General features: G+C 42.7%; 1 protein-coding gene across 5 annotated transcripts in view; it reads right to left on the bottom strand.

Annotated features, from left to right (window-relative positions):
- LOC122556777 (kazal-type serine protease inhibitor domain-containing protein 1-like) overlaps positions 1-13,462 on the bottom strand; it is a 46,086-nt gene extending 32,624 nt beyond the window's left edge. The window contains exons 1-2 of one of the 5 annotated variants that reach the window (XR_006313661.2): positions 13,328-13,462; positions 7,683-8,212 (exon numbers count right to left, since the gene is read on the bottom strand). Coding sequence is in view for 1 of the 5 variants with exons in the window: in XM_043703929.2 (XP_043559864.1) it covers positions 7,683-8,145 (463 nt within the window). In the remaining 4 variants the exon portion in view is untranslated. Of the gene's footprint in view, positions 1-7,682; positions 8,213-8,296; positions 9,205-10,862; positions 10,961-10,985; positions 11,143-13,327 lie in introns of those variants that run through there. The other 4 variants (XR_006313658.2, XR_006313659.2, XR_006313657.2 and 1 more) reach the window with 4 other exon arrangements.
- Positions 13,463-16,442: the final 2,980 nt, after the last annotated feature.

Here is a 16,442-nt window from a genome sequence, read left to right as displayed (position 1 = left end):
TCTCATCGCCCTTCCCCCTCCACATTCCTAATGTAGGGCTTTTGCCTGAAAGAATCAACTCTCCTGCTCCTCAGATACTGCCTGACCTGCTGTACTTTTTCAGTGCCACACTTTTCAACTATGACCCTCCAGCATCTGTAGTTCTCACTTTCTCCTAAAGTGTACTGATATCCTGCTTTAATTTTTAGTAGTGGCCTAAAACAATCCACTATTCCTCAACCAAATGGTTCTTCGAAAACGGATTTGGGTGCTGGTCTGATTACATGTAGAGGTTTTCATACCACATGATGTGTGACATGTTTTATGGAACTGCACTATGTATTTATGAAGTGCTAGTCATATAAATTACTTATTTAGGCTTTTGTTTTCTGTATTCCTGTATTGGAGGAGAAAGTGAGGTCTGCAGATGCTGGAGATCAGAGCTAAAAATATGTTGCTGGAAAAGCGCAGCAGGTCAGGCAGCATCCAGGGAACAGGAGAATCGACGTTTCGGGCATAAGCCTGAAGAAGGGCTTATGCCCGAAACGTCGATTCTCCTGTTCCCTGGATGCTGCCTGACCTGCTGCGCTTTTCCAGCAACACATTTTCAGCTGTATTCCTGTATTGCCCTGCCATGTGAACTTCCTGTGTTATTCACAATTTTAACTCGATATTGTGCCTGCCTTTTATCCTACTGTATGATCAAACTAATTTACACATCTTTAATTTTACTATCATCCAGGTGCCGATCCAAGAGTCACTTAAATGTCCCTAATGTATCTGACTCCACTACCACCGCTAGAAGTGCATTCCACGCACCCACCATTCTCTGTGTAAAGAACCAACATCTGACATCTCTCCTAAACCTTCCTCCAATCACCTTAAAAAGATGCCCCTTTGTGATAGCCATTTCCGCCCTGGGAAAAAGTCTCCGACTATTCACTCTATCTATGCCTGTCATCATCCTGTACATCTCTATCAAGTCATCTATCATCCTTCTTCACAACGATGAGAAAAGTCCTGGCTCTCTCAACTTTTGAACTTACCATGGGGAACCTTATCAAATACCTTGGTAAAATCCATGTACACTACATTCACTGCTGTACCTTCATCAATGTGTTTTGTCACATCCTCAAAGAATTTAATAAGGCTTATGAGGCATGACCTGCCCCTCACAAAGCCATGCTCTAATTAGAGACTGTCTCTAATCAAGCTATGGTTTTCCAAGTAATCATAAACCCTGTCTCTCAGAATCCTCTCTCAGAATAATTTGCCCACCACAGACGTAAGACTGAGTGTTCTATAATTCCCAGGACTATCCCTATTCCCTTTCTTGAACAAGTGGATAACATTTGCCACCCTCCAATTATCTGGTACTACTCCAGTGGACAGTGAGGATGCAAAGATCATCGCCAAAGGTGAAGCAACCTCTTCCCTCGCTTCCTGTAGAAACTTTGTGTATATCCGGTCTACCCCAGGAGTCTTATGTATTCTTAGCTTTTTTCAAAATTTCCAGCACATCCTTCTTCTTAACATCAACCTATTTGAGCATATCAGCCTATTTCACGTTGTCCTCATAAATGTCAAGGTTCCTCTCAGTAGTGAATACTGAAGCAAAGCATTCATTGAGCACCTCCCCTACCTCCTCCAACTCTTGGTACAAGTTCCCTCCACTATCCCTGATTGGCCCTACCCTCACTCAGGCCATCTTCTTGTTCCTCACATAAGTGTCGAATGCCTTAGGATTTTCCTTAATCCTACTCACCAAAGCTTTTTCATGCCCGCTTCTAGCTCTCCTAAGTCATTCTTCAGTTTCTTCCTGGCTACCTTGTAACCTTCTAGAGCTCTGTCTGATCCTTGCTTCCTCAACCTTACGTAAGCTTCCTTCTTCCTGTTGACTAGATGTTCCACATCCCTTGTCACCTAAGGTCCTTTCAACCTACCATCCCTTCCTTGCCTCAGTGGGACAAACCTCTCTAGCACTATTGCAAGTGCTCCCTAAACCTCCACATTTCTGTCGTGCATTTCCCTGAGAACGTCTGTTTCCAATTTAGGCACCCCAGTTCTTGCCTCATAGCATTATAATTCCCTTGCCCCAATTCAATACTTTCCCATACCATCTGCTCCTATCCCTTTCCATGAGAATAGTGAAGGTCAGGGAATTGTGATCATTATCACTGAAACCCTCTCCCACCGAGAGATCTGATATCTGACCTGGTTCGTTGCCAAGCACCAAATCCAATATGGCCTCCCTTCTAATTGACCTATCTACATATTGAGTCGGTAATCCTTCCTGGACACACCTGACAAAAACTACTTACCAAACTATTTGAACTAAGGGGGTTCCGATCAATATTAGGGAAGTTGAAGTCACCCATGACGACAACCCTGTTACTTCTGCAACTTTCCAAAATCTGCCTCCGAATATACTCCTCAGTATCTCTGTTGCTGCCTTGGTTCCCAATTTTCATTTCTATCATTACTTTCCTTCTTGACCTTGGGACACCCCTGGCTATCCATTCCTTTCCTATGGCTATTTGCCTTCCTTTCATTTTCCCATTTTTTTATCCCTTTGAATTTATGAGGGTGACAGCTCATAGTCATCAGCCATTAGTGCTGCCTATTTGCCAGTTGCAACTCATTGGTCCCCAACAGGAGTTCTTATTCTAAACAGTAGTTAGTTTCTAAGTTCCTTTAAGAGACTAACCTCTCAAAGAGCTTTGTGCATGGCTTCAGCTGCTAATGCTGAAATCCATTTGTCAAAATTACTTTGCTTAACCCTTTTGAATTCCGTATTAGTTGCCTAGCCGTTTCCTTTAAATTCTGGATCCTTTGCCTATATGCCTCAGGCACTATCATATTTATAAAGTCAACATAGGTTTCTTTACACCATCATAATCACACGAGACCTCCTCTGACAATGAAGCATAGATTTCCTGTGCTTTACTGTCAACTTACTCTGCATGAGCAATATCCAGTTCTCTTTTGCCCAATTCAATTGTCCATGTACACTACATCCACTGCTCTACCTTCATCAATGTGTTTTGACACATCCTCAAAGAATTCAATAAGACTTGTGAGACATGACCTGCCCCTCACAAAGCCACGCTGACCATCTCTAATCAAACTATGGTTTTCCAAGTAATCATAAACCCTGTCTCTCAGGGTTTTCTTAAATGACGTTAAGTATGCATCCACATCCTTTTCTTCAAATGTCGGCATAGCCTGCACAAACCTAAACATTTCCTTGCTCAACCTCAAATTATAAGTTAGATTTTCTCCCCCACCAGAATCTGACACCTCCTGTTTCAACAGCATTGTTTTGAGCATGTTCCCTTTCTTCCTCTCTCTTTCTGGTTTTCTCCTCCCCCTTCTTTTTGATTCTGTTTCCCATTTACTATCTTTCTTTCTTTGCCCGTTGTACTCTTTCATTGTCCCTTTTCTGCCATCTGTACTTTCTTTATTGTCTCCTCATGCCTAAGCTGCTTTAACTGTAACTGAATATCACCCAATTCCAATGTTTCACTACCCAGAGTGCCTGGCGGCCTTATATTTCCTCTAAACTCAAGTGCCATACTAATACCTCAAATATTTCTGCCTTCTTAACTCTGCCAGGCCATGCTCCCTCTAGTTACCTGCCTAGTCAATCAGCTTGGTATTTGAAAATTCCCTGAAGATTGTCAGGGGCAACTCTGCCACCAGCAGGAAGTTAAAAATCACACAACAACAGGTTACAGTACAACAGCTTTATTTGGAAATTATTTGCAGGAAAGGCTTTGCCTTTTTGAGTGCCGTGTCTTAAATGCAGCACAGAATCTGGTGTTTTCTTTCACCTGTATTATTTACCTATACCGCATTTAAATCCTCTTTGCCTCTATTTCTGATTAAGCTATCCCAGACAACAGTCCCTAGATGTTGTTAAAACTCACTAGAAATTAAGCCCCACAATTCCTGGAGTCTCAAAAAAGTTAAAGGTTTTAAAACTGTTGATTATTTAGGTAAGTATATTACAGTCTGATCATGTGATCAGCCATTTTGGAGGGAAATGTTCAATCTAATTTTGCTGCCTGCAAGTGAAAAACCACCCTTAATAAAGCTCTTGCCATTGTTTGAACACTTTGGCCTTCTGGTCCTCCTTGAATGTAATAAAAACATGTATACAACTCCCCTCGATTACTAGACTTTCAGACTCGGGTTGACAGAAAATCTGAATCAGATTTCTGTATTAAACAAAATAATAAAACTTTTTACAAGAATTAGACACAAAATATTACAACTTATTACAAGAATTAGACTCCAGCTACAGGTATACAATTATTAACTGTCAGCATGTAACTCTACTAATTAAAAATCTACTCCCATACATATATATATATATATGCACACACAATGCACATGGGTTATTGACAGAGGAAAACTGGGAAAGCAGTTCAGTGGTTCCTGTTCACAAGGATTACTGAGATGATTCTCAAACTGATTAGAATGCTGCTTCTCGGTTGTACTTCTTTAAATGCTTTCACCAATTTGCAAAAGGCACAGGTAGCTGGTTCTCTCATAAAAGGCATCTGGCTTATGAATTAAAATTCACAACTTACAGGAACAGCTGAAGGAAGTACAACCTCATATTCTTTAGGATTTTAAAATGGTAGGTTTTTTTTGTTGAGAACAAGGAGCGAATTATTGGGATGGTTTCAGTCCAAGGGTTTCTCTGTATCTTGCTCATGGCCCTAGACTGTTCAGCTGCTTGAGAATCAATCATATGATGTTTAGCAAGCAAAAGACTTTGTCATTGGTAACCGACAATCCAATCAGCTACTTGTTGTGAACTAAAGCTCCACTTGTACATGACATTTCAGCTCTAGTTTGTCTATAATTGTTGAAGTAACCCACAGCAGTGCAAACAATGTCACATTGAAGATAATTTGACTTGCTTTCAACCCTTGCAATCCCTGTTTCAAAACAATTTGTTTCTCATTTCAGTCCGCAATTAAAAAATCACAAAAATAAAAAGATACGGTCAATTACTCCCAGGAATTTGTAATACACATGGACAGGGCAGAAATGACTAACACGAGGGGTCATAGTTTTAAGCTGGTTGGAGGAAAGTATAGAGGGGATGTCAGAGGCGGGTTCTTTACACAGAGAGTTGTGAGAGCATGGAATGCGTTGCCAGCAGCAGTTGTGGAAGCAAGGTCATTGGGGACATTTAAGAGACTACTGGACATGCATATGGTCACAGAAATTTGAGGGTGCATACATGAGGATCAGTGGTCGGCACAACATCATGGGCTGAAGGGCCTGTTCTGTGCTGTACTGCTCTATGTTCTATGTTTCACACACAATGCTTTCTAATGCACCCAGTGAGCTTTAAAACCGCATGGAATCAATGCAGACATTGAGTTGTAATAAACAGTGCTCTCAACTGCACTTAATGAATAACAATACACACTGCTCTATATTGCATTCTGCAAACTGTAATACACAATATTCACTATTACACTCATTAAGTAGTAATACATGGGGCTGTCTACTTACAGAATGGGGCTTGGGAGTGTTGAATCCTGTGCATGAAAGCTAGGAATACTGGTGCAATGGGTAATCAGGAATGCTAAGAGAATGTTGGCTCTTATTTCAAGGGGATTGGAGTATAAAGATAGGGAAATCTTATTATAACTATACAATGTGCTAGTGAGATCACATCTGGAATACTGTAAGCAGTTTTCTTTCCCTTATTTAAGAAAAGATTTAATCAGAGACAGTTCAAAGAAGGTTCACTAGGATGATCGTTGGTACGGAAGGATTGTTTTATGAGCAAAGGCTAAACAGTTTGGGATTCATTGGAATTTAAAAGAGTGAAAGTGATCTCATTGAAACACATAGGATCAAGGGGATCGACAGGATAAATACTGAGAGGATGCTTCCCCTCATCGGAGTATGTAGTGCCAGAGGGCATTTCTCAGAATAAAGGGTGTCAATTTAAGACTGAGATGAGGAGGAATTTCTTCTCTCAGAGGTTTCGGAGTCTTTGGAACTCTTCGCCACAGAGAACTGTTTGGGGTGGGAGGGGAGGCGGGAAAAAAGTCCTTGTATATATTTAAGTCTGATATAGATTCTTGATCAGTCAAGGAATAAAGAGTAATGGTGAAAAGGCAGGAAAGTGGACTTGAATGGCCAATCAGCAATGATTCTATTGAACAGTGGAACAGGGTCAAGGGGCCGAAAGACCTATTCCTGTTCCTATTTCCTATGGTATTATGGTCTATTCCATCCAGTAAACCATAACACACAGTACTATTCCATCAGTGCACTGTAATAAAGAATGACCTTTATTCCACCAGTGAGCTGTAGGACATAGCGCACTCTATTATACTCAATAAACTATAATACTCCATGCTCTCAATTACAATCAGTAAGCTGCAATAATCAGTACTCTCAACTACACCTACTGACTGTAATATACGTGCTCGCGATTGCATATAGAATAGACAGTGCTCTCCGTAATACTCACTGAGCTGTAATACACTGTTCTCTCTACTATACTCAGCACACTGTAATACATTGTGCTGTCTACTATATCAAATGAGCTGCAATATACAATATCATCAATTACACTCAGTGAGTGGGAATACATAGTCATCTTTACTGTACCTAACAAGCTGTTATACATCATTCTGTTTACTATATCCAGTGAGCTATAAAACTGTTCTCTGTTACAACCAATGAGCTGTAATACACTATGCCCTCTATTGCATACAGTGAGCTACAACATATAGTGCTCTCCATTACACCTAGGATTTGTAATACACAGTGCCCTCAATTACAATTGTAACACAGAGTGCTCTCTTTTTCACCCAGTGGCCTCATCTAGATCTTGTAATGATTGTTAAATCATGTCCTCTCTGTAATATGCTTTTTATCCAGTTTTACAATATGACCCACAAAAGTGCATTGATAAGTTCAGATTAAATAATTTTTAGAATGTAATTAACTCACTGAGGTATGTGCCAATTCCTGTGTCTGGAATAGATGATAGGCATATTGAGCGAAGTCCCGCAAAGGATGTCGATATCAGTGTATGGCAGCATTGTTCTACATACACTGAATGCAGATGTCCTGCTCGCATGCCCACTTGTCTGACATTGGCTTGCTGCAATGCTCCAGCAAATGACAGGGAAAACTGGAGGAACAACATCTCATCTGCAGATTAGGCACTTTTCAACTTTCTAGGCTCAATGTTGAGTTCAACACTTTCAGAATGTGAACCCACTGTCATTCCTTCCCTTTCTTTTAGCTTTACTTGCGACATTCTCTGTCACCATGTCCTCTCTCCCCTCCCGCCACTCCAGCGGGACTGCCTGTTCTTCCCAGTTTGGCTGTTAGTCACACCATTTCTTTGCCATTCTCACGTTCTGATCACTTAATCTGAACCATCAACAATCTTTCTCCCTCAGCACTCCAACACTTCCCCACACAACCACCCCCCCCTCCCCCACCCACCATTCCATGAATGCTGCCCCCTCCAACTTCACATCAACTCTGATGAAGAGTCACCTAGACGTTAGCTTGCTTTCTCTCCATGGATGCTGCCTAACCCACTGTGATCTCCAGCATTCTTTGTTTTCAGTGCAGACGTAAACGGTGCTGAAAATCTCTCTACTAAAGGATGGCGAACATTACAGATTCAGAAAGTATAAATTGGTTACCTGTCTCACAGGGTCCCATGTGTGCCAGGCTGAGAGTGCTTTCTCTGTTCCTATAAGACACTTCCTTGAAGCTACAGATGTTGCTGTAGGTCTTTCCGTCAGATCCACACACACTTTCCTGGGATCGGCAGGTGCACTGGGGTTCCAGGATCTCTCCAAATGAGGCACCACTAGTATCAAGAAGACAATCCAGGTCCTGTCCACACCGTCCATAGAAGTGGTTGGTGTTATCGAGGTCGCAGATTTGCCCCTCGGCGTTTCCACACTCCGGGCAACAGTCACATGCGTCCAGTACTGTCCCTGCAGCACACCCATGGGGCTCGGGGCATAGACCTTGCTGGCACACTCCACAGCCATCTCCTTCTTGCAGCAGCCGTAGCCAGCCCCTGTGGTAAAGGCTGGGAAGAGTCTGTACCACCTGGGCCAAAAGGAGTATCACTACAGCGGGCAGCACGGAATTCATTGCCAGGCTGGGATTTCAGAATCAACATTCAACGAATCTAGTGAGCCAAACTGGAGACATCTGCATTCTTTAAAATAAAAAACAGAAGTTGGTGAATAAGGCAAAAATATAGATTAAAATAATGCTGTATAAACAATCATTACCCACGTACATTGGAAGGGTGAGATCAAATAGCTGAAAGAAAGAAGCTTTAAAATGTCACTTTAACACAAGTTTTATGGCCATTCTGATGGCGAAGTGACAGCTTTGTCAAGAAATCATTCGCCCCTGACTGTGATCCCAGGGGGAGTCAGCACAAAACAGATACTAATCCTCAGGGATAAGCTGAGAGAAGCTGGGAGCTGCTGACTGGGGACTCTGCAAATTGGAGAGTCTGTCCAATGTATCGGAAGTTTTTCCTTTCTGTTACGAAGCAGTGTCTGCCTGCCAAATCCCTCCTGCACTCTCTGTCTTTCTAACACACACACACGATCACACACACACACTCACAATCACAGTCTCACAAACACACAGAATCGCACACACACACAGAGTCACATACACACTCTCTCTCACACACACACACACACACACACAATCTCACACACAGTCTCACACACACATGCACACACACACACACACGCACACATATACACACTGGAACTTGATTAGACTAAAAATGGCAAATTTCCTTGAGTTTTACACTGAAGAGATTCCTTGGTTGTGATCTGGTAACAGTGGAAGTAATTATCTGGAAACTTTAAAAAAGTTTAAGTATTTGTTTAAACAAGAATTAAAGTGGTGACATAATGGTGACACCAATTGGAATTTAACCAATCTCTGTTCAATTAAAATAAATATTATTCTCCAACAGCTATCCTCCATCCCCACTACCCCCAACTGTAATTACTATGAACTGAGTCCTCACTAATGTCTTAAGGATTTAGTAGTTGTATAATCTTTCACTTCTATCATTATATGTCAGTGCTAAGTACGCCGTGTTAACTGCAGACCCACTCTCAGAATACCTCCTGCCTCTCAACCAGTATGAATGTTTTTACTTGCCACTGCTCCTACTTTATGGATTTCCTCAGGATATCAGCTTATTTGTGAATGAACATCCTCCCACTCCACAGTTGAAGCTTATGTCATCTGTCCTGGCAATGGATCGGGTCCCAAAAGCAATTGTGTCTAATCCACTAATCCAATAAATCCCATCACACATGTCTAGACCTTCAAACTCAGTCATTGACTATATCATGCAACTCTTTCAGGACTGTTGAGATCCAAGATGTTGCCTAACAGACCTCTGAGGAAATTTTCTGAAATGGTTCAAGTCATAGTTGTAATCCTACAAACAGAGCAGAGAGGGGAAAATATTTAATAAATAAATAAAATTGGATGGCATCAGTGGCCCTGGGTTTAGAGGGGAGTAAACCCACCAGGGTTCCCATTTCTAATGACCATCTTTGCTGGATAGCCATGTATTGCTATTGCTCAATCCAGCTTTGTTCCAAGACATCCTACAGCCTCTAATACTAATAGGGTGTTCAACTCCTCACTCACTGAGCACCAAATGAGTTGGCAGGGTGGGAGGTAATGGGGAGATGGGGAGAGACCAACACACAGAATTAGTGGGAGAGTGCTGCACCGAGGGAGTACAGTATGAGGCAGCAGGGAAAATGAGTCAGTGGAATCAATATAAACGTTCTGAAATTTACTTTGCTGCTCATTGCAAAAGATCCATCATCCCCTCACCATAAACCTTTCACCATCAGTCCTTCCTCATCAATATCTCCCCCATCACATATCCCTCTATCATCCTCTCACCATCATCTTGTCACCATCACCCCTTCCTGAAGACTTCTTCCCTAGCAGTTCCTCCCCATCATCAACACTCCCACATCTTCTCCCTATTACCCCTTCCCACGACCCCTTTCCCCATTACCCATGCACAATTACCCACTCCCCTTATCACCCATTTCCCCATTAAATCTACACTCCTACCCTAAAATCTCTCCCCATCATCCATGCTCCCACACCTCCTCCCTATCACACCTTCCCACAACCCCTTTCCTCATTACCCACTCCCCTTATCACCCATTTCACCACTAATCTACCTATCATCCCTCCCCATCTTTATCCACAATATCACCAGATTAGTAATCTAGAGGTCCAGGCTAATATTGTGGAGACCTGGTTTCAAACCCTACCACAGTAGCTCTTGGGAATTTAAATTTACTTCATAAAATCTGGAATTGGAAGATATTCTCAGTGACAGTGCCCATGGAACTATTATTGATTATTGTAAAAACTCATCTGGTTCACCAAAGTCCTTTGGGGAAGGAAATCTGCCCTCCTCACCTGGTCTGGCTCACTTGTGAGTCCAGATCCCTGACAATGTGGCTTGTGACTGTCTCCTGAAATGGGTGAGCAAGCCACTCAGTTCAAGGGCAATTAGGGATGGATCACAAATGCTGGCCTTGCCATTGATACCCACACCACATGCGCGAATAAAAGAAAAGCTAGTTACTTGGCAAAAGAGGAGTATTGCTGAAAGAAGAGACATTTTGTCTTGCACTCATCAGGACAGAATCGCAAGAATCTAAATCTTTTTGACATGAAAAGAATTTTGACATACGTCTCTTCTTTCAGCCATACCGGACTGTGCAGCCTTCGCAGGATATCAGTATCTGGACTTACAGTGAGAGGAAGATCCACTGGAAAGATTTAATTACCTCACACAGGGGTTGCAACGTTGGGAAGCGATGTCTCGTAGCTGGAGACAGTCCTGTCGTCACCCCATGAATATGTCTCGGCGGGGGAGGGGTTTTAGGAAAATGGAAATGAAAACCACCCACCTTTGACAATCGCAGGGTGCAGTGATTCTCCACCCTCTAAATAGCACCACACGGACCTGACTGAACAGAGTCAGTAACTGGCAGACGTGCTATGCAGGCTGCTTGGGAGAAGAATTGTGACAACCAGGCTTGCACAGACTGGCTGCGCAAGAACTCCATGAGTGAACAGCAAACTGGGATTTGGCAATGATTTGCTCAGTTCAGGAATTTGCTTATACCAGCAGAGAACACTTGGCTCCCCATCTGGTTGAGGCAAGAGCTGATATAATTAATGTTGCACTGGGTTCCAGAATTCCCGTTATGTAAGCTTCCCACTGCTTAAGGTGGGTCACGCCCTCTCATAACATGATTAGCAGTATTAATGACCCACAAAGTTTGAAGGTCATGATAAGTCACTAAAACAAATTCTGCAAGCAACATCTTTACGTTATTTCAATATAACCCCGTAAGGCAAATGCTCCACATGTTTAAGCTGGCTGATAGTCTGCATTATTTGCCTGAATGAATAAGTCAACTCAATTAAATATTTCCAACTGAATAATATGAGTTAGAATTCAGTCTCTTGCCCTTGCATTGTGATTACCAGAGAGCATTCAGCGTACAGCTGAAGTCAGGACTTCCTGTGAGCCATCGGATGTTTTTATTCATTTATTGGATATGGGCATTGCTGTTTTTTTTGCCCATCCTGAGTTGCACTGGAGAAGGTGGTAGGGTGTTGCCTTCATGAATCCTGCAGTTCATGTGCTGTAGGTTGCCAGTATGGAGGGAATTCCAGGATTTTGAACCAGAGACACTAAAAGAATGGTGATATATTTCCAAATTAAGATGGTGAGTGGCTCAGAGAGGAACTTGAAGTATTGGTGCTACCAAGTATCTGTTGCTACTGTACTTCCAGGTGGAAGTGGTTGTAGGTTTGAAAGGTGCTGATGAGGGATTCTTGGTGAATTTCTGCAGTGCATGTTGTAGATGGTACACACTGCTGCAACTGAGCATTGATGGTGAAGGGAGTGGATATTTGTGGATGAGGTTCCAATCAAGGAGACTACTTTGAACTGGATGGTGTCAAGCTGCTTGACTGTTGTTGGGGCTGACATGTGAGGGGCATTCCATCACACTCCAGAGTTGTCTTTCGTAGGTGATAGGGAGCCAAGAGGTGAGTTACTTGCTGCAGAATTCTCAGTTTCTGATTTCTGAGGAATGGGAAACATGGTTGACTTTTCCCATTCTAACCTGGGACACTGAGACTCTGGTCACACCCCACCTGAGATGACCAACTCATACATACTGAGGATTTAGGGCTGAGAATTGCTGGTCAACCCAGTATCCTCTGGAGAAGCTCAATGATGAAGTGAATGCTGAAAGTGTTTATTGGTGCTCATCACATTAATTTACTCACTGGAGAGAACACTTTACTCTGTACAGTACAGATTAGGCAAGCAGCAACACAATTAATTCAAAGAACTAGGCTGCACAAGGCCCTGGAGCCAGGTCAGACAGACTTGTAAAAACACATCAGTGCACAAAACTAATATGGTGAATGAAATAAGCACAACTAATCTGACAAAATGAGAATTGTAAACCAGCTACAGAATGACTTATCGGCTGTGCCACATTTTTTTATTATGTCCAATAAAATAAGAAACCTTTGCTTAGATTCTGTGCACATTTAACCCAAATTCTAAACAGCCAGACTAGCTCCCTTCCTATTGGCGTGTAATATCTCCACTTTCCATTCAGTATCAGAGCCGAGTTTACCCCCGGGCCATTTACTCCCTGGAGAATTCACCTTCTCTCCAATTCTCTGTCTGTCTTTTATCCCCTTCTTATGGACTGTTTTACTAACCATGACTTTGTTCAACTCTCAGAATCAGTCACTTCCCTTGGCATACATCCCAAAATATATTTTCAAATTGAAACGTGACACTCCGAGGATTCCCAACCCCACACCCTTTCTTTTGGGGTTCGGGGTACCTATGAAACCCATGGTTCCCTCTCCACTGGGCCAAATGTCCAACATGAAATGAGTTCCTTTTCACTCAGGCACTCCCTCCAAAAATAACCTTTCTCAATGCTGGAAAACCCTGTTGTACCTGTCCTGGGAGTGTTTGATGAAGCCAGTGGAGAGAGAACTTTATTTTCAGTTTAAAACAGTTGAGGGTGCTTTACTCTGTACCTAACCCCGCGCTATCCCTGTCCTGGGAGTGGTTGATGGGGACAGTGGAGAGGGAGCTTTACTCTGTCTCTAACTCCGTCTTGTACCTTTCCCATGAGTGTTTGCTAGAGATAGTGTACAGGAAGCTTTATTTTCAGTTTAAAAGAGTAGAGGAAACTTTACAACTCACCCTGTGTCATACCTGTCCTGCAAGTCTGATGGGCAGTGGGATCCTGAATTATCGAGTGTTCCATTAGCCAATGTTAATATCTCTTCCTTTGATGAACAGAGAACATGTCTGAAAGACTTTGATTATTTCAGGTTATTTTGCTGATTCTCGCACAAGGTAGTATTGTCCTCGCTCACTGAGGCAGAAATAATAGCAAACTCAGAAACATAAATAACAGTGCCAGTTTACCATTAAAGCTGGATCTCTGCCAGTTCTTGTTGCCGAAGATTTTTTTTTGCATTGCTGAGAGCAAAACAGTCTCCATATGTTGACTGTGGCACTGGGTGTGTACTGCACTGTCAGAGGTGCTACTCTTGAACATCCTTAAGATGAGTCTGTATCTATTGTGCAAGATACTGAACGGCTCTGCAGAGATGCTGTAACTTAATAGAAATCTGAAACTGAAGCCTGTACTGGTTCACGTCAGAAACGCATGAGAGTGAGGAAGAGCAGAGGTTCATGATTTAGAAGATGGAATAGACCAGAGGGGCTGAGTGGCCTCCTCCTGCTGCTTTGTTTCTATGGCAGGGAAAGGTGACAGGTAGGAGGGAGAAGAAGACAGAGACAGGGGATCCAGAGACAAAAAGGGGATTGGAGTAGGTGGAACAGGAGGAGGTGGCTGCAGTGGAGAGTGCGTGCCACATGGTATCGACTGCATTGATACTTGAAATTCTCACTTGGACTCTCTCTGCAGGGCATGTTGGGATAGCGAGGGTCCCTGGATTTTGGTTTGGGGGAGGAACTATGGTTGACCTTTTCCCTCGCTCAACTTATGGCAAATGCTGCGACACTTAGCATCAGGATTTCTGGTGGATAACATTGGGACACCTGCTGTTTCTTGGCGCTGAATGTGGTCCTGTACCACCACCTGCTGGTTTAGATTGGGAGTGCAGCCAGTTCTGTCCAGCAAGCAATCTGCTGTGAGGAGACCTGGACGGTAACTCTTGTCTTTTCCAAAATCCAGAACTGTTCTCGACACCTAAACCTTTATGATAGCATCATATTGGGTGAAGCTTAATACATTCCTCAGCATTAATCCTTTAAGAAACAAATTTCTTATTGACCATCACCCCTCCCCAAGTTTATTCCCTATTGTAAACTTCCAAACATATGAGGTGAAAAAGATGGATCAGCTAAAGGCCCATCAATAAGGGCACAGTATTAAAGAAAAATAGCATATGATTGAAGATATGGTGAGAGGACTGGTAAATTGGTGGCTAGTGAGAGAGTCAATTTATGATTTGTTTGTTTATAGAAACCATTTGTGTTCATGGGCAATATCTGTAATAATAGTGGTCTCTATGCACTTTTAGTAGGTGCACTCTCCAGTTTTTAATTGGCCAAGATTCAATAGATGTCCACCAATATCCTGTACTCACATTCATGCTGTAAGACATCTGATAATGCGAGCCATTGGGCAAAAGCTAGGATCTTGCATTGGCTGATGAATTATTTGAAGTGAGTGCCTGGGTGTTGATAGGGGGGCATCAGCCCACGAAGTGAGTGTCTGATAGAAGAGAGAAATGATCCCAACAAGAGGACAACTCTGAACGCAGACAGTGGTGCATCCGGTGACATTGGTCTGACAAAGCGAATTTGTGATCAGTCACCTTGTAACTGAACTGAAGCTTGTCAATATCACCCTGTTGTTTGAAATGAAACCTGTCAAGAAAGTACAGTTGCTTACAACAGAAGTAACTGGCGCAACGTTGCATTCAATAATTGGTAAGAGAAAAGCAACTGAAGAGGAATTAAAATGATTTGAGCTGAGGCACAGCTGATGTAGTGTTACTGGAACAAAGATTTGTGTAAACATAGCTAAACATGAAGACAGATAGACACCAGATTCTCTCTCTTTCTCCCTCTTCCTTTCTCTCTCTCTCCATCGCTTTCCCTCTGTCTGTGTGTCCAAGGATCAAGCATCAAGACTCACTGGCATCATAATATCATGGTCTGTTAGTATCTCTCTGAAAGCCATGACAGAAAAACTCTTCTGTGTTCACTGAAATTTCCACTCCTGCTCACCATGTTTTAAGACAAAATGTTATCTATTGCAGGTACCATGTTATATGATGGATTCGCATCACTGCTCACCATGTTATGTGGTGGCTTCTCATCACTGATCACCCTATTATATGATGGATTCTCATCACTGCTCACCATATTATCTGGTGGATTCTCAACCCTGCTCAATGTACTATATGATGAATTCTCATCACTGCTCACCATATTAGATTAGATTACTTACAGATTACTTACGGTGTGGAAACAGGCCCTTCAGCCCAACAAGTCCACACTGCCCCGCCGAAGCGCAACCCACCCAGACCAATTCCCCTACATTTATCCCTTCACCTAACACTACGGGCAATTTAGCATGGCCAATTCACCTAACCTGCACATTTTTGGACTGTGGGAGGAAACCGGAGCACCTGGAGGAAACCCACGCAGACACGGGGAGAATGTGCAAACTCCACACAGTCAGTCGCCTGAGGCAGAAATTGAACCCGGGTCTCTGGCGCTGTGAGGCGGCAGTGCTAAGCACTGTGCCACCGTGCCACCCACATATTATCTGGTGGAATCTCATCACTGCTCCCCCTATTATATGGTGGATTTTCATGACTGCTCACCATGTTATACGATGGATTCTCATCACTGCTCACCATGGTATATGAGTTCAGCTGGACTCTTGGCCACTACAAGGTGGATTTTTTCGCAATCAGCTTCCTTTAAGGTTGGGTTCTACAGGATCAAGTGTGGCAGAGGAAATCCACTTGGAGAAGAGCCTCTGGTGCTAAATAAGACGTAGCGTATTGCATGATAGCGATGAGATACAAGTTACATTTGAATGATAGGCATTATTACTAGGACTTTGAGGAGACTTGAATGGTAGGTCTGCTTCCATTGAGATCCAAACCTGTTCTTTTCACCTACATCCATGTGACATTGGGTTCAGCTTAATGCACTCCTTAATGTGCACATTTTCAAAACCAAGCACCTTATAAAATAATGTCTAGCCAGCAGAGGAACTGAACTAATACTCTCAATATCATATAAATCCGATGCGTTTAACCATCTG

Source organism: Chiloscyllium plagiosum, unplaced genomic scaffold (assembly GCF_037043375.1).
Source record: "Chiloscyllium plagiosum isolate Xiang-an unplaced genomic scaffold, Cpla_swu_hap1 HiC_scaffold_16, whole genome shotgun sequence".
NCBI classification, from domain to species: Eukaryota; Metazoa; Chordata; class Chondrichthyes; order Orectolobiformes; family Hemiscylliidae; genus Chiloscyllium; species Chiloscyllium plagiosum.
This window is presented reverse-complemented; position numbering and strand designations above follow the sequence as displayed.